This window comes from Leptinotarsa decemlineata, unplaced genomic scaffold, assembly GCF_025532065.1.
Source record: "Leptinotarsa decemlineata unplaced genomic scaffold, Ldec_3_MD MMD2_tig00026354_RagTag_RagTag, whole genome shotgun sequence".
NCBI classification, from domain to species: domain Eukaryota; kingdom Metazoa; phylum Arthropoda; class Insecta; order Coleoptera; family Chrysomelidae; genus Leptinotarsa; species Leptinotarsa decemlineata.
In genome coordinates, this window is record NW_027412702.1 from 3,630,016 (window position 1) to 3,650,326 (window position 20,311).

Consider the following 20,311-nt stretch of genomic DNA (forward strand, 5'->3'; position numbering starts at 1 on the left):
TCTCCGAAAATATACCGGTATGGAGAAACAGTGATGAAAAGTTAACTTTGTTTTATGAATGCGCCTTTTTCTTCCGCGGCTGGCGCCTCAGTTGAAATATTCAAAAATCCTTTCTGATTGCACATCTTAAATATAAAATGTACCTATATACAAAAAATTCAGATTCCGAAAATATAGCTGTCCGGAGAAACAGTGATGAAAATGTAATTTTCATATGTAAACACGCCCCTGTTATTTCCAGAGGGGCAGCCTCAGTTGGAATACTAAAAAATCTATTCTTATTGCACATCTACAACATAAAATGAACCTATATACAAAATATCAGCCTCGGAAATTTTAGCGGTACGGAGAAACAGTTACGAAAAGTAAAATATATTTTATGAACGTGCCTTTTCCCTAGCGGCTGGCTCCCCAGTTGGAATATTTTAAAATCCTATCTTATTGCACATCTACAACATAAAACGAACCTACATACAAACTTTCAGCCTCCGAAAATATAGCGGTACGGAGAAACAGTAATGAAAAGGTAATTTTCATATGTAAACGCGCCCCTTTTACCCCCACGGAAGGCGCCCCAGTTGGAATATTTGAAAATCCGTTCTTAGTGCACATCTAGATCTAAGAAGCACGCTACTTACCAAATTATAGCTTCCTACGACTTACCAGTACAAAGAAACAGTAACTTTCGCATTTATAAGTATATACCTACAGTAAGTATAAGTATATTCAAATTCGTTTTTGTACATGGGGATCTCGTAAAAGATAAGAGATAGAGTGTAGGTTGAATTGTGACAAAGTTGCGTATTTTAGAGACCTATTCAATGATGTAAAAAAATCGAATATAGCTCTTTTGGTTCTGGAGATATACAGGAAAAACAAAAAAATCCAATTTTTTTTTTGTCTGTATCTTCTTTATTCGCAGACATATTGAAAATCTGTCAACATTTTGCTATTGGCACTTGATATGGGCTATCAGAATATTTCCATGAATCTTTTATACAGGGTGTCATCTGACTTGGGCCACCCCCATCTTTGCATTTTTAAATACGGACCTGTATTTTTTAATGTAGTTTTTGGATCGTAGACGTTCACTTCATACTGAGAAATTTAATTTAATTTAATATTTCGGGATGTTTTGGTAATATTTGATTATAATTGGGTGAATTATTTCCTTTTAAATTACGGCCCTGGAAATGGTTGTTTGAGTTAAATAAAAACACAATGTCAACTTTCACGTCTTCCTATGTACCGTAGAGTTTTTAGAGAGTTTTTTTTCATTTTTAGATACCTTTCCATATTTTTTCATATTTCCATTGCTCTAAGCGTTTTCTACAATGAAATTCGAATAAGAAAGCCTTTTATGATTATCTGAAACATATCTACAACAAAAATATATTATATGTGTTTTGATGAGCAGAAAAAGAAATGATAGCAATAATAACATCCGAAACGAACACTATAATTATAATGAAAATTGAAATGAAGTAATTTATATACACAAAAAAATTAATGGCGCCAATAAATGTTCGAATTGGAATCCTTCCATTTCGAGACAAATAATGGGCCAATAAGATGGCAAGATCACCAGATCTTACTATTTTGGACTATTTTCTATGGGGGACATTGAAAAATAGGATTTACGCTGGCAGAGAGATAGAAAATGTGAAAGACTCGAGATTGAGGACTTTGAATGATTTCGCAACAATGCAGCAAATAAGTGTATTAAGGGCAATAAATAATATGAAAAACCGAGTTCAAAAATGTCTCGGAATGGATGGACTCCAATTCGAACATTTATTGCGCCATTCATTTTTTTTTGTAGATATATAAATTAATTCGTTACGATTATATTGTTCATTTTGGATGTTATTATTGCTATCATTTCTTTTTCTGAATATTAAAACACATTTAATATATTTTTGATGTAGATATGTTTCAGAATTTTCAGATAATTATAAAAAGGTTTCTTATTCGAAGTTCATTGTAGAAAACGTTCAGAGCAACAGAAAAAATATGAATAGGTACCTAAAAATGAGAAAAAAACTCTTTAAAAACTCTACGGTACATAGGGAGACGTGAAAGTTGCTATTGTGTTTTTATTCAACTCAGTCAACCAATTTTCAGGGCCGTAATTTAAAAGGGAATAATTCACTCAATTATAATCAAATATTACCGAAATATAAAATTGAATTCATTTTCTTAGTATGAAGTGAATGTCGACGAAACAAAAACTACAACAAAAATACAGGTCCGTATTTAAAAATTCAAAGATGTGGGTGGCCCAAGTCAGATGACACCCTGTATAAAAGATTCATGGACATATTCTGATAGCCCACATCAAGTGCCAATAGCAAAATGTGGACAGATTTTCAATATGTCTGCGAATAAAGAAGATATAGTCAAAAAAATAATTTGTGATTTTTTTGTTTTTCCTGTATATCTCCAGAACCAAAAGAGCCACATTCAATTTTTTTACATCATTGAATAGGTCTTTAAAATACGCAACTTTGCCACAATTTCACCGAAATTCTATCTCTTATCGTTAACGAGATCCCCATGTACAGAAACGAATTTGAATAGCCCTGTATATATTAAGTGTAAGTAACGCTGATATAATTAATATATTTTCAATTTCCTCTCATGACTTCGTTCCCCATTTCATTTTTTTTGTCATAAATTGTCCCAATTCACCTTGAGTGAAAATGAGTCACGATTGGCGAAGGTTATATCGGTGAGAAAGTTATCGAAGCGCTTGAAAAGATTGTTGTCGGTTGGCGAAAGGTATGGGGAATATGGAGGGTGATGCAAGATTTCGGCGCTCAATTGGTTTAATTTTCTGACAGTGAAACGTGGACGAGGGTTGTCGTGGTGCAGTATAGGTGGGGCACCCACTTTTCGAGCTTTTTGACGTTTTCAATACGTTTCAAACCAGTAAAAACTGGATGTGAGCTGACGCCCAGTAGTTCCGCCATCTCACGCACCGTTTGTTATTGGTCAGTCACCACCAGGGTCTTCAAATCCTCGTCCTGGATTTGGGGACTCTGTTGGAGACCCATTACAAATGGTGCATGGGATGGGTGCCTTCAAGATATTAACGTTTGGAGTAGACTCATAAAAACGGATTTTGAAACAACCTTATAAATTTTTGGAAAATAATTTGAGCTGTCCATAAATTGCTTGCTCAATGTGATCCAGATGAAAAATTAAAATGAAATTGGAGGATTTCAGTTCTTTTGGAACTAATCGAAATTTCCTAAATTTTGAGCAAAAGCAAAACCCGCGAATGCCAGACCACCGTTATTTTATAAAAGCTGAAAGTTTATTGGTGCATTGTCCCGAAATAAGTAGGGAACTATAAGTAACTATGAAATTTGGATCATCGTGACTTTGGCAGATAACAGGTAGCGAAGGTGTGAAAACTCATCACTGGATACCCTTACTTCAAAAAATAGTTACTGTACTTACGTTATACTTTGAAAGTTTTTGAGTAATTTTGAGATGTTTCCTCATTAACCGGACAGTTTCGACAATTCTAACACCTGTCCAGATGTGAGAGAGGTAGTTATTTGGATTTTATGGCTCATAACTGTTTTCTAATTCGCTACTAGTTTATTTTATAGTTTGATCAACAACGTACCTACCTATCCTAGTAAACAATCTCTATATATAGGATGTAACAATAAAGTACAGAAAAAATCAACAATGATAGCCAGTTGGTTAGCCTGTATGTTTGATAACTCAAAAGATGCTAGGTAAACGAAAGATGCGCAGCAAAAGACCTAATTCAATTCGCATCCGCTTAGAATGAATATATGTATATTGCCTCGCGATTGTATTTAAGTTTGTCTAGTCAGGTGTTACAACTGTCAAAACTGTCTGGAAACTGAGGAAATATACCTAATGATATATTTAGCTTTTATACTGGAACGTGAGTACAGATGCAATTTACTAAAGGTTCAGGGTATCCGCCGAGGGATTTTTTCACCTTTGCTATCTCTTACCCACACGGACTCTTAGACTATATCTATTCAAGACTGGATTTATTTTGAGGGTTGCACTCGAGTTCCATCCGATACCTGAATTCAGCCCAACATTACTCAACTCTAGAATCTTTAGGCTGAATGGAAATGGCGTCAAAAGTAAAAGATTCACTGACTTCAGTGCCAGCATTTTTACCGACGGTAAAACTACTCTGATAGCCGAATGTATGGATTTTTCAAAATCTGCACAGATAACTGAAGGTGAAAATGTAACTTTCAATTTATTGCACAGGTCTGTAACTGAACGGAAGACAAATTCATAAAATGATTGTCTTTTATTCGGCAAATGAAAAAATACTAACTGAATATAAATATTGTTTCGCAGTCCATGAACAGTGAATAACTGATAAAAATGCTTCAGACAAGTATGAAATGTACCATCAAAAAATACATATTGTAATTCACACAATGCCTAATATTTGAAACTGTAGGAAAGCAAACAATATTCTCGATAGAATCGTTGATTTGAAGAAAATTTTCGGACTTATTCATATCGATTTTCATGCTATAAGAGTGTCATGACAATCTATAAACTCTCTCTATTGTGAATTAGAGTAACATCTTGTGACCATAGTTTTGAAGCGCCAGTTCTGCATATTTCAGCTTGAAGGAGCTTGGATGGAGGTGCTGAAAAGTTGCAAGAGCTTTCCTCTTCAAGCTGTTACCCAATTTTTGCCGCTATAAAAGGTGGTCGTCTGATGAAGCCTGTATGTTTGAGCACTAATTCCGCAATACGTTCGTCTTCGGCTTTCAACGGAATTGAAACCCATCAACAACAATTAGGGTTTTATCCTTTTCACTAAGTATGGATATTTTCCATGATACATTCTTCAGCTTGTTTGAGTAGGGTGTGACGTAACCGTGACGAGAAGTCAAATGGTTTCAAATTTTGGATTACGTAACAGAATCAGAACTTACTCCCACTCCAATACTGATTGCTTTACTTTTCTCTTTTTGCATTTTCTGATAAGTAGTGGGGGGCATGCCGGATGAAATTTCACATAACTCGAGGGTCCCATTGAGGGACACGGGACGGAACTCGGTGTACTTACTGACCACCGGACGGAACTCGTGTGGGCCCATTTTGATCTCAAGATTATATGCTCCAGAGCATATCATCTTGAGATCAAATCGTGACAATGGTGACATACCTGAAGCGGATAACCTTCCGAAACATTTTCTGATTTCTCTCAAACTTGTAATTCTTTTCATATCATCATCTGTAATGTGATCTTGAATCCACTTGATAACCAATGTTTCTGACGGAAGTCGATCATCATCTAACTGAAATTATTGCGAACGATATAGATGTAGAAAATAACCGAGTGGTATCAACTTACCAATTCCATGTATCCAAATATGCATTGACTGGTGCACTTGAAATTGAAATAGTTAATTTATAAAGAAAAATTATGTTGAACGTGATCTAGAATATCTATAATTGATTTCAAGGTAAATGAGATACAAAATATTCCCAATAAATCAACTATATAATTCCGGAACCTACGAAAGTATGAAATCTTGTAGCGATAATTTTGATTATATTTTTAGTCAAAAGTTATTTTACAAAAAAATAACGTTCAAATTATGTAATGAGAGTCAACTATAGAGGTATTTGTAAAGTCGGCGTTGTGAATAAGTCAACATAGGTAATGTTGACTTAGCTCATAAAGGAATGTGGAAAAGATGGATGAAATCAGAATCCAAAAACAAAGCATTCGTGATACAACACTAGAGATAACTATTTTTACCCGTCAAGGTCTTATCAGTAGTGCTAGGCTGAATCACGAATGTAATGTCGTACTCAATTATCGTTAAAGGACAAGCCTGATATATAAAAATGATGACATCCTTTCTTACGAAGACGCAATCTATAGGATCGGCAGAAGACTTAATACACGAATACCAAAGGCAGACTAGAGATAACTAAGATTTAGAGATGACTTAGACTTTGTCATCTACTGATAATGCTTACTATTTTCGTTCTAGTGTGGAAAAAGTGTTTTCAATAGAATCTTCAAAGCAGGATGAATAAGTTAGTCTGCGAGATTGTTCTACATTATTTGGATAAATAGCAAGTAATGGATGAAGTTTACCTCCCTACAGTGATGAAGACATTTTTCAGATTTTAAATTCAATTCAAAAAATAAACAAAAAGTAATTTGGTGATCTTCATACTGGCAAATCAAGTAGGCAAGCACGGCCCTGTGCACTCACAACAGAATCACCATGCTTATTCGACATCGTTATAAAATGTTTGTCAAATTCGCCGAATGATAAGTTTAGTGTTTGCATCGTTAATGGTAACAAGAGATTAGAAAAGGCGAAATCAACTAGTGGGGTAATGTAATAGTGGAAGGTATACTTTCATTCATCAGGCTTGAATATTTTTCATCTAATCATCTATATGTTGTATGGATATTACCTGATTATCATATTCTCTGTTGTAATTACTCCCTCGTCTTGTTCTTTGCCCGTACGAGTAACCTGTTGTTTCTCGGTCCGAACTAGAACTGTAGTAGTTGTCATTATTGTAACTATCTGAAATGCAAATTAAATAATCAATAGAATATATTCTATATTCAATTATATTCAATATATTCAATTAATATATATTAATTGCCCAATACTCAAGGTACTGCAGTTTCAAATAAAATATATCAACGAATTGCCATTCTTAGACGTATTGGTGAAGAGGACCAACATCAAGTAGGAAATATATCTAAACCACAAATCCAGCAATCACCATCACTCTACCAAAAGGGGAATGAATCATCAAGACTCTAGTGGATCGTGCTTTCGGGCTCTGTATTACGAAGGAAGGTCTCGAGAAGGAACTAGGCATCATCAAAAAATATCTTCATCGGATTGGTTACTCCAAAGTGATGGTAGAACAGATTTGGCTAGAAAACAGCAAGAGCCACACATGGAAGAGAAGCCGTCACAACCAGTACTAGTACTTCCCTACGTCAGAGGATTATCGGAAAGGATGAGAAGAATTAGGTCCAAATACATCAGAACCTGCGGACTACAATTCCAAGAATTGCATATACCGGATACCCTGTGAGTGCAGAAAATCCTATGTCGGTGAAACTAAGAGACCATTGAAAGTCTGCATTGCCAAGAATAAGATTAACGCACAGTAAGGAGAAACCAGCAAATCGGGAATAGCAGAGCATGTTTGGACTCATCAACATAACATCAAGTGTTCCCAAGCTGAGATCATCCACAGGAAGGAACACTGGTTTAAGAGGAAGTTCCAAGAAGCTGATTATATGTTGTTCAACAACGCATTCAGCGTAGAGATATGCAACATATAGAAACCTTTAATCAAGCGGAAAAACGGTCAAATCCAACTAAAGCGGTGAAGCTCCGCTTCACCGGTTTTTCCGGAGCTTTCCTTTACACCTGATTAAAATATATCAATCATCAATTAACCGCTCCAAATCAGTTGGCACACAATCGACCAAAATCAACAACAAATTGATAATTATGAGCTGTGTTTGAAACTGTTAGTGTTGTTATTGTATTGTTTTGTCGTTATTGTGTTTGTTGATTCTTGTATTTGTTCTGTTTTCAGATATTATTTTTCCAATTAGTGCGAGTGATAAAGAAATAAGATGGCCGCTCCAATGGAACAGATTCATGTTTTTGATTCTTTAGAAAAAGATATAACAAGCCTCAAACAAGCTGAAAGTTACACTTAAATGTTTTTGAAAACACTCAGTACAGTGGAAAAAAACTCACAGATCAAATAAATTATCTTACACAAGTATCTACTGGACAACCACATGAGAGGTCAGACTATGTTTCTCAGATGTTGCTTCAAATGACCTGGCATATACTAGAGCATGCAAGCTCTAGGGTGAATGAGTTAGAAAGGTACAAAATCAAAACCAAACAAGGAAGAACTGCCCAAAGAAGTTTACAAGTACAGTCAGGAGTTGCTCAAATGGTCAATGTGGGTTGTTCTAATATTCCTCCTGGTTCATCCATTTGATTTGACTGCAGATGTAATTTTTCGGGACACGTGTGGTATAATATTCATCAACTCTCTTGAAGAGGAAAAAACATCCACAGTGACTATTACATGGTGTTATTGGAGCGTTCAAAGGACGAAATCGCGGCAAAACGGCCACATCTGAAGAAAAAGAAAGTGCTGTTTTATCAAGACAATGCACCGTGTCACAAATCAATGAAAACGATGACAAAATTACATGAACTGGAATTCGAATTGCTTCCGCATCCACCGTATTCTCCCGATCTGGCCGCCAGCGAATTTTTTCTGATCTAAGGCTTCGAGAGAATGCTCGCTGGGAACAAATTCAGCGCTGTTGAAGAGGTACGACCTCTGTAATCGTTATATCGGCCTCGAAGACAACTATATTGAATTTTTTTCCTACAAACTTTTTAGTGCAACTGTTAGATTCATAACGCAAACTTGTGTCAAACAATTGAAATAATCCTTAATATACTTATCAAATTAAGTCACTAAACAAAAATGGTTTTTATCACCACCACCAACAATGTATATTCAATCTTGTGAATCGCGATAGCACTTCAAACGCTTTTGTTTCATTGTCACTTTGATATAGTACGTAATTCGGAACATTGGCAGAGTGAGCAAAATCTCAAAAGTATAAAACCTTGAGGGATATTTTCTCGCAAATTCCTTTCGCAGAAAACTATTACATAATGAGGATGTGCTATTTTCATTAAAATGCCTTTAGAATTTCAAAAATTCAATAGGAAATTAAATTCTGAATTTTGTGACATAGAATTATTGAATACAAAATTTATTGTTATAGCTGTATATAGATCTGGAAAAGGAAATTTTGATATGTTTTTACAAAATTTAGATAATCTCTTTAATCATGTGGTTAATCCCAATAGTAAAGTGGTAATTACTGGCGATTTCAATATAGATTTTAAAGTAAACCCAACTGCTTTAAAAGATTAACAAGACGTAATTTCATCATTTGATATGGTTTCTATTATGGTACTTCATCTAGCTGTATAGATAATATATTTACCAATTTGGAAGAAATCAATAAAAAAAGCGGAGTTTTTGGGCCTTGCTTCTCCGATCATCGCGCTCAGTATATTATAATTGAGGAAACACCAGTAAGCTCAAATGAAAAACGATTTCTCGGAAAGTAACCCAAAAGGGATTAATGACGCTAAAAGAAGCTCTAGCAAATGTAGAGTGGGGTTTCAACAAAACAATTATTGATTTTGAAATTTCATCTTCCCACCTTGTGAATACTTGGTCAAAAAAATATTTCCAATAAAAATATATATTACAAAAAACGGATGTGCACCAGCTAGGTATGTGGTATGATAATTCCTAATAAGTATGAGGAAGTCTTTGTCAAATTCGAAACTTCTAGCCGATATAACTAAATAACCAACAGATTATATAACATATAGAACTTTGAAGAAAAATTATATTGCTCAGCTTAAACATTCTAAGAAATTAGCTTATGACAATTATATTCATTCGGCGGGAAATAAGGCGAAAGCATATTGGCAGATAATAAATTTTGAGATAAATAAAAACAATAATACCTATAACTTATACTGATATATCTCCTGACCATTTCAATGACTTTTTTGTTAATATTGCTGATAATATCATTCAATCTCTACTAATGGTATACAAAGAGGGTTTACTGAATTTCAGAAATTTTCCAGCCCCCTGCAGCCCCAGGGCCCAGACGTTCAAAGTGCAATTAGCTCACATAAAAATTCCAAATGCTTAGAGGTCTATGAACTAAATAGTGATATCATTAAAGAGACCTCCCAGATATTGTTAGAAATCACACGTTAAAAGGTAAGACCTCGTTAATCCTTAGCTCGCACAAGATTCGACTTCTGAGGGTTGTCGTTCGTAGGTGTGCGACAGCTGGTTAACGGGAAAACAGATTTTGAATAGATTGTTGCCGCCTCTTTCTGAATTGATAAATGTAATATTCACAAGTGGTATTTTTCTTGATGCATTTAAGCTATCAAAAGTTATTCATTTGTTTAAAAACGGAGACATTTCTCTTGTTAACTATTATCGTCCCATTTCAATAATATTCATTTTCAGCAAAATAATTGAGAAGATTATGAAACAACGTCTTTACGCATATTTTGTAAAATATAAATTATTCAATGCTGCCTACAGCAGAGGCAGTTCTCAATGTGGTGAGTGAAGTAGTCGACAATCTCGAGCAAGTTAACCACACAGGCATTACACTCTGCAACCCCTGAGGCGTTCGACTGCTTCTCTCACGACATATTATTGGAAAAACTATATTACCATGGCGTCATATCCCTCATAAAATCATATTTGTCGAATATATATCAAGCAATCAGTAGCAATAATTGCATTTCGAATTTAAAACTCGTTAATCATGGTGTTCCCCAGGGATTAGTATTGGGACCACTTCTATTCATAATTTACGTGAATGATATTAGTAACTTCATGCGCCCATATAAATCTGTTTTGTTTGTCGATAACACTACATTTATTTACTCTGACAAAAATTCTATTGAACTATCGAGAATATCAAAGGCAGTTGATGAGAAGGGACAAACCGTGACAAACCAACTCAAACTCTTTCATTCTCACATTAGCTATGGTGTTATACTCTGGGGCTGTAAACATTTTTAATTTGCAGAAAAAAGCTCTAAGAATAATTACTAATTCTGGTTATAGGGATCATTGTCCACCTCTGTTTTTGGAATTGAGAATAATGCCGTTACCCACATCAATTTTGTACAACGTTCTAACAGAAATTCATAAAAATCAACATCATTAATCAAGCAATAAGACCTTCATGACTATGATACCAGACATTGTAACAAATTTCGGACAAACCGCTATCGTTTAAGTAAATCACAAAAGAATACACTGAATTTCAACCTTTACAACTATCTTCCCGATAGTTTCAAAATTCTTAGTATGTCCAAATTAAAAAAAAAACAATAAAAATTATCTTTTGAGTTTTTGCTTCTATTCTGTCGAAGAATACGTGAATCATTTTAAATGTTTATAATGTCAACATACATACTCAATTTTATTCTTATATTCATAGGGTTCTTATATTCATAGGGAATATCTGATCACGATATTTCTTTTTAAACTCCTTACCTTTTGTGTGGTAAGGGTTAGCCAAGCTATTATTATTATTATTATATTTTTGTATTCGTGTTTCTCGATTATTTTTATAATATTTTCAATGTTAACAAATTACTTTCATACTATTTTTTGACTTGCTACAAACATTTTATTATGTAACGTGGTGAAATAAATTATCTTAAGTAACTACGTAGTGTAGTTTATAAATTTAAACTCAAAAATACAGATACTACGAAACTCACTTGGTTGTCCATACGAGTTGTCTCTGTTGGAACCATAAATGTTGGATGGAGTTTCTCCCCTTGTCGATTCAAAATTTTGGATCTCCCTGTTTGAATTGTATCCCTTGATATATCCATTACTACCGTAATTACTAGTAGGAATATATTCATATTTGTTGTAGTTATTACTTTCCCGTTATTACCGGCGCCACCATGCGTATTGTGAGAACCTCTATTACATTTTCGGCCATTATTATTGTTATCATAATTGGAGTACGAATTATTATTATTATTATTATCATCATCATTGCCTTTTAGATTGCCATAAGAATTCCTGTTATTATTTCTAGCGTAGTCGTGGCTATATGGATTTTTTTCATCTTTTTGATTGTCTTCAGTTCCATAAGCAAAACTTGTATAATATCCTTTTTTATTCTTGTTGTTATTGCCGTTTGTGTGTTTATAGTTGTCCTCGTTACCATCATTCGAATCTCCATAGTTTTCCGATCTGCTTGAACTGCATTGAGGCAAATACTTTGATGCTTCTTCCTTGAAGATATTTTCATCATCATTGTCATTACTCGTTTTATTGCCTGTTCCCGAAGAGTTCTTCAATGCATTTTTCAATTTCGCACTATCGGCAACACATCCTTGCAACAACAGTAACAAAAATGCTATTACAATGAAACGAATCGGAATGTTCTTGTGTGCCATTTCTGAAACTGATGAGTTGATTATTTTGTCCCTTTATAAATATAAATCATAGTAATTATCTTGTTCATGAAGGTATTATGATAAGTGAAGTTAACAATTGAACATGTTAGTTTGATTATTAGACAGATTTGATGTGAAATAGGAAAAGTCAATCAAAACGGTAATTAACTGTCATTCATTCAATCTGAAATGAAGTATTATTCATCCAAATGATATTTTCACTTACATGTCTTCCTGTGGTTACTTTGCTGAAGATATAACTCTCAATAGTTATATCTGTTAAAAAAATAAGCGTAAAGTGGACGACTACATATTTTCAGTTGAAAAAACAAAAAAATCTGATTGAAATATATATATATATATATATATATATATGGGGGACACATTTTGACATATTCATATTTGATGTTACTGTAATAAATGATCGTCGGGTCTGAATTGGCGATTCCTATATACTACTAAAGATATGTAATAATTATCTCAGTTATACTCGCACCAGAAAAATACACCCCCTGTATATAGGATCGTTCAGCCGAAGGTATTTATTTTATAATTGAGTTTGGTAGCGCGAGAGTTGCTGCCACCAGATTAGAAAAAGTTTGAAATATGTCTTGATCACAAGGTTTGAGAATTAGTGGGCGACTTGGTCAACAGTTGAATTTTTTACTTTTCTATCTTCTAGAGCAATGGTTAGTTTATGCCACCAATTATTTCTCAGAGACTGGATTCGGCCACGGCTTAAATGGGTGGTCCTTTAGGGGTTTCAGGAAATGAAATAATATTAGCAGAGTTTTCATAAACCAACTTTATTGATGAATAAAGTCGGCAGAATAATCGGATTAACAATTGATGAAATAAAATGAACAAAAATTAATACTGAAGTTTAACCTACACGAAAGATTATTGAAACTATTCTTTTACATACAGGGCTATTCAAATTCGTTTCTGTATATGGGGATCTCGTAAACGATAAGAGATAGAGTCTCGGTTAAATTATTCCAAAGTTGCGTATTTTAGAAACCTATTCAATGATGTGAAGAAATCGAATATAGCTCTTTTGGTTCTGGAGATATACAGGAAAAACAAAAAAACCACAAATTATTTTTTTGCCTATATCTTCTTTATTCGCAGACATATTGAAAATCTGTTCATATTTTGCTATTGGTACTTGATGTGGGCTCTCAGAATATATCCATGAATCTTTCATACAGGGTGTCATCTGACTTGAGCCACCCCTATCTTTGAATTTTTAAATACAGACCTGTATTTTTGTTGTAGTTTTTGTATCGTAGATGTTCACTTAATACTGAGAAATTGAATCCAATTTTATATTTCGGGATGTTTCGGAAATTGGTTAACTGAGTTGAATAAAACACAATAGCAACTTTCACGTCTCCCTAATATGTACCGTAGAGTTTTTCGAGAGCTTTTTTTCATTTTTAGGTTCCTGTTCATATTTTTTCCATTGCTCTGAGCCTTTTCTACAATGAACTTTGATACATAGGGGGACGTGAAAGTTGCTATTATGTTTTTATTCAACTCAGTCAACCAATTTCCAGGGCCGTAATTGAAATGGGAATAATTCACACAATCATAATCGAATATTACTGAAACATCCCGGAATATAAAATTGAATTTAATTTCTCAGTATGAAGTGAACGTCTACAATCCAAAAACTACAACAAAAAATACAGGTCCGTATTTAAAAACTCAAAGTTGGGGGTGGCCCAAGTCAGATGACACCCTGTATAAAAGATTCATGGACATATTCTGATAGCCCACATCAAGTGCCAATAGCAAAATGTAGATAAATTTTCAATATGTCTGCGAATAAAGAAGATATAACCAATTTTTTGGTTTTTCCTGTATATCTTCAGAACTAAAAGAGCTATATTCAATTTTTTCACATCATTGAATAAGCCTCTAAAATACGCAACTTTGCCACAATTAACACTGTACCTCTTATCGTTTACGAGATCCCCATGTACAGAAACGAATTTGAATAGCTCTGTATGTTTTATTGAACGTTATTTAAACTATATGGAAGAAAAAGAAATATATAATTATAACCGTGTGAAAACTATGAATAAACCACAAAAACAAAATGACAGGATTATTTCTGTGAAAATTGAAATAACTTCACTCAGGACATGCCTTGCCTGAATTCTACTAGATCTGCTATAAAAACCAAATGAGATACAACTCTGAGAAACTATTAAGAGATCCACTTAATCGCTTCTCCCTGTATAACATAGAAAAATGCTATAACCTATAATCACCTAATAAAATGAAAAAGAGAACCCGATTCGTAGCTACATTGTAAATTTTTACCAATACCTTAGATGCCAATTCGAAAATATAAAACACATACGCATGCAATAACATACAATATATATCAGAATTGTTTTTAAATACGCTCACCAAATTAACATAGATGGACTCTCCTGAAGTCTTCAACAAATGCCACTCTTTCCCCAAAAACTCTTACCAGGAACTCGAAAATGTTCTCTAAATCAACTAAATTGAATCAAACCGCGAAGACTTCCAAAACCCAATAAGTATCATTTCTCTAACCAGTGACTTGAAATATCTCACTATTTCAATTCACTTAAAATTTCCTTTAGAATTTCCAGCTATTGTAGGAAATTCAACTGGATTCACCAAATCTCCGTGCACGACTGCCTTAAATCTTTCCCAAAAACTCTCCACCTTAACTCTGTTAGGAAATGTAATTAACATTATCTCAGAAAAGTTCCTACCAATCGGAAAGTCTGAAATTGTTTTCAAGACTGGTACTCTTATCGCCACATCATGGTCCGGCGAATAAGTCCGCAAGAATTCACGACTAGTCCCCGATATATATATATATATATATATATATATATATATATATATATATATATATATATATATATATATATATATATATATATATGTCACTGTAGGGGTTATTTTGATATTTTCGTTGTCTTGAATAAGAGGTATGTAGACTATCTCGGATGCCTTATTTTTATCATGTCGTTAAACCTTTGAACTCATAACATAAATTATACGTTTAAGTAGTTTTTGACTGTTATTCTAAATGGGGTACACAGACTGAATAATATATTTTCGACCCTTAACGTCATAATAATGAACTGAATGATGAGGTTGAATGTTTCAAAATATCCAATTTCTTAGCATCAAGCTATTAATTTTAACGACTTTTCCTTTAAATGGCTTGGCTATGTTGACCTTAAGGTTATTTCTGAAAGCTGATAAAGGTTCCCCTTTTATACGAAAGCACATGTGTTTTGGTATCTAAAATTCAACGAAAAATAATATTTCCAACTTATTACATTACTTCCCCTATCGCACCCACAGAGCATGTCACCATTTTTCAAATGGATCTACCTATATTGTTTCTCCTTATCAGATGTTCCATTATGCATGATTTCAACAAATTATAAAACATATGGTCTGAAGCTTATGGTTCGGGACTACAAATTATTTGAGTTGAAAAAGAGCCACTATCAATAACTTTTGAAACAATGATTAGCAGGAAAAATAGAAAAACAGGTCAACAATTATACAGAAGGCCACATTTTGAAATATTCGTTCTAGAGACAAATATGGAAGCAATAAATTAGAAAAAGAAATTTTTTATTATTTCTTGAATCAAAATCTGATGACTGGGCAATGATAAAACAAATTCTATAGTAAATGTTCAAATACTTCCATACAATGGTGCAAACGAGTTTCCGTTGCCGCCTTCACTCGGGAGTTATTTCTCTGTAATGACTCATGATATTCTCTCTCAAATCTTCTAATGCAGTTGATTCTATCGTACACACTACAGACTTCAAATGGTCCCATAGAAAGAAATTCCCTGGAGTGAGATCCGGAGACCTTGGTGGCCATTCTGTAGGACCTCTTGTTCCAATCCAACGACCAGGAATATTATCATCCGAAAATTGTCGCACTGGAGCTGCATAATGAGAAGGTGCACCATCCTGCTGAAAAACTATTTCGTTTTCGAATAAGTTTATATCCTCCTCATAGAACCAAAAAAGGTTCTATGATGTGGTCACCTAAAATTCCTGCCCAAAAATTCAGTTTTTGAGGTCGTTGGGTATGAACTTGATGGTATAAATGAGGATTCGTATCACTCCAATATCGACAATTTTGCCGATTCACATCTCCATTCAAACTAAACGTACATTCATCCGAAAAACAAATTTTGTACAAGAAATTCTGCTGCAAGTTGATCCGTTCAGTGAGACTTTTACAAAACTCGATACGTCTATCGAAATCATCTCAGTTCAATTCATGAACTAGTCTAATCTTATATGGATGAAATTTGTACTTATGAAGGATCCTGAAAACATTTGTACGACTGATTCCTGATTCTCGAGATAACTTAGTAAGAGATTGAGAATTTTCCATTAGTCCAACGTGCCCTAAAACTGCAGTACAAATAGCTTCATCATTGACAACGGCTATGCTTTTTATTGTTAACAGATCCAGTTTCCATAAATTTGTTCAATAATTCCGAAACGTACCTATTTGTGTCGTACATTTCTTCCTGGATGATTATTTTCATTCTGGTAGTATAAACTCACTATTTCAATCCGTTCTTGAAGCGTATGTATAAACCATTGCTTTTCAAGAATTCACAAAAACATCAATGAAGAGAATATCGAATTCAAATTTAAGTAGGCAAAATAAGACTTTTTTGAAGTATACTTCACAAAAACACTTATGAAACCTAGGTTGACAGATTGTACAGAAGTTCATTCAGGGTGGCTCGTTTTCAACTAAAATAATTTCAAACTATGAGCTTCAGACCATAATGTATTCTACTTTGTTGAAATCTGTTTATCAAGGAACATCTGAGAATGCAAAACAATTGATCCATTAAAAAAATGGTGACATGCTCTGGGTGTACGATAGGGAAAGTTATATCAAACGTGAATATGTCAAAATGTGTCCCCCAGTATGCAATTGTTGAAGTGTTTTTTTTTCCTGAAAATCATTGTTCCAAAACTTATTTAAGGTGGCTCGTTTTCAATTCAAATAATTTGTAGTTATCAAATCATAAGCTTCAGAGCATATCTTTTATACTTTGTTGAAATCTGCTCATTATGAAGCATCTGATGAAGCGAAACAATTAAGGGTGATACATTTGAAAAAATGGTGAGATGCTCTGCTGGTGCGGTAGGGAAAGTAACACTCCCTGTATACTATGGTTGTCGTGTTTTTTAATTTTCCCTGCAAATCATTGTACCAAAAGTTTTAAATGGAATGCTCTGCAATTACTTGTTATGGAAATGTTATATGTTGTTTTTGTTGGTACCTAATGTTTTAAAAGTTGATTATATACTTTTTGTTCAAAGAAAATGCTGTATTTATTTGTTATATTCATATTGACATTTTATAATTATCAAATAGTCCAAATACAAAGCTGTCTCAACTTACCTTGGTAATAGGAGAGTTGCTACAGTTGTATTAGTTGATTTAATTGTTTTGTGAAGTGGCGTTTATATGGAAGAAACTTCCTGAGAACGGTTTTCCAAATGGATTTAAACTTCAGCGATTAAAATCCAATGTGAATCGCTACTTTCGCACAGGCATCGCTCTGAGAGCGCTTTAAGGATTTTCCTGCAGTGCTTGTGTTTTGTCCTTAAAAAAACATTTTGGAAATCATATTGTTGGTCCCGTATATCTAGAAGAAAAAATGACTGGTGATTCACCTTGTAACGATGTGGTTTTAGGCAAACAAGATCAGTGAAATTAAGGGTAGAATTTATGAAGTTGAATAAATCTAAAACAAATTATGTACAAGTTGAGCTGATATAATTTCGCTACCGCGAAACTTACCTAGATCCAGGCTATCTGATTGTATTGTGCCGCGCAAAATCTCTCATTTTCCAGCAAGACATTTCAACATAAACTCAGTTCAATAAAACGCAATACTTTAACAAATCTCAAATGAAACTGAATGTCAACGGGCCAGTTCATTGACAGAATCATAATACTCATGAACAGCTCAAGCCAATAAATTACCCGGATATAAAGTGTTCCTATCACATCCTCGTTCCTCATTCACCTGGATTAATATCCGATATTAATATTCGGATATTGATCCAGTATGTATAAACCTCTGAAGAAGCTAGCTACTCGCGCCAGCGAAACGTCAGGAAGAAATTCCAAAAATCCACGGCCTTCAAACCCGGAAAATAGTGATCTTATGTGCATATTTCGTGTCTGCTGCTCAATAACTTGGTGCAAAATTCGTTAAATATCCTGCTCTTGAAGAAGCGAATAAGAAGAGTTTTCTGGTTACACTTCCCAGCCTCCTGCTCTTGATCTGATTTTGAAGAAAATAAAGTTGGAGTTGTTTGATCCACCCCAATCTCCCTTGTGAACTCAGCTTACAAGTCGGGGAATTGAGAAGCTCTTTCTCTTGATCCTTTGTTACAGGGAGGAGAGTTGGGGGTGGTCGTTCATCTCCTCTGTAGTCTCAGGTTCAGGTCTTTAGTCACTTCTTGGTTCGTAAAAAGGTCCACACCGTGAAGGAAGTTTGAGACAGCAATCAAGTACTTTCTTGAATTGAAAAAAGTCTTGATCCATAAGAGGGCCCATAAAAGACCCTACCTGGGACCTCTAAGCGACCAATACTTTTTTTCAATTTGAAGTATTCGATTGCTATCATAAACTTTCTTCCTGGATATGACTTTGAAGGTATGCATTGTGTACACAAATAAAAACTTGATGGTGAGGAATATTCCATCTATTCGGGTACCGCTCATGATATACCTTTGCTGCTTTTCGGACATTCCTGTTGTATACCCCGTAAATAAAATTTCTGTATATTTCTGTGGTGTGTACGGCTTATTTTCGGAAGCCTAAATATGAGTCCAAAATTAATAAAACTGAACACCGTATGAAAGAATGAAGAGAACGTCTAAGCTGATTACTCGCGATCTTTTTGGTTTCATAGCAATCGTTGATAACAGAAATTCGCATGTTTCGCTGCTCATAGAAAGAAGCAACTCGCGATCTGTTTAGTTTTACGTTGCAAGTCTTTGGTACTCATATACAGAAAGGCCAGAAGCAAGCCAGACAAGAAGCAAGCCCATACAAAAGTTTAAACATACTGACAACGAGACTGAAAAAGCCTCGGTAGATAATAACATTATCCTGAGGTGGATTAAAGGGACGACAAGAGTAAAGGAAATCGCATTGCTGACTCTTCAGCCAAGGAAGCGGCTGGACTAAGAATTGTATTATCCAGTGTCACGTACATGACTTCGACAATTGCGGAACTAGCCAAACGTCACACCCATGTTCAATCCCTAAAGATATGGGATGAAATCAAAGGACGCAATCTTGCCAGGATCACCCTGGGAAGCTGGCGCCGAAGAAATATATGGCGATGACCAGAAAAATCTACGCTTAACAGTAGCATTTCTGACTGGCCACTGTGAACTAAGGAAACACCTCCACAATATGGGGCTAGTGGACACACCTCTATGCAGGATGTGTGAACAGGAAGATGAAACTGTCAGGCATGTCCGTCTCAGACTTTTCGAAAATTTTTCACAAAATTCAATTGAAAATAAACAATCAACCTTCCTAGGACTTTACAATATTTTTTTAACAAAAATAAGGTTTTCTATAAAAATTAAAAAATTAAAAATTATTTGAAAATGGCGAGGATTCGGGCCCCATGTCATATGAACTTCTTTATTAGAAATGACTTCCTCAATTATCTCCTTTGGACCACAAGATACCTTCTATTTTAACATAAAAATTGGTTAAGATCTTCTCCCATAATGATAACAAGTTGATTATTAGCCAAATTGCATACAGTGATGCAGAAAAGCAATTTCGTTAAATCTGATAAATTTTGGAAGTATATTTGAAAAATCACTTTTTTCCGCGGTATTAATAGAACGGTAAAAAGTAAGACCTCGTTAATCCCCAACTTGCATAAGTTTATACTTCTGAGGGGTGTCGTTCGTAAGGTAATGGTAACTGGTTATCGAGACCACATTATAAACTTCATTTTTGTGGAAGTCGGTTTGATTTATTTGAAATGGCAACACAATCTTCAAATGAGTTTTATATTGATAAATTCGGTCATTGATAAGTACAGCTAACATTTATTGGAAACATTATCTTGGCATTATCTTATCCGTAGATATGATTACAATGATTATTCCTTC

General features: G+C 34.4%; 1 protein-coding gene across 1 annotated transcript; it reads right to left on the reverse strand.

Annotated features, from left to right (window-relative positions):
• Positions 1–5,191: 5,191 nt before the first annotated feature.
• On the reverse strand, positions 5,192–12,224 carry LOC111503481 (uncharacterized). The gene is made up of 4 exons (XM_023157785.2): positions 11,409–12,224; positions 6,466–6,581; positions 5,381–5,416; positions 5,192–5,324 (listed from the first exon to the last, which is right to left on the reverse strand). The coding sequence occupies exons 1-4, from the start codon at positions 12,099–12,101 to the stop codon at positions 5,321–5,323; spliced, it is 849 nt and encodes a 282-aa protein (XP_023013553.2). The 5' UTR covers positions 12,102–12,224; the 3' UTR covers positions 5,192–5,320.
• Positions 12,225–20,311: the final 8,087 nt, after the last annotated feature.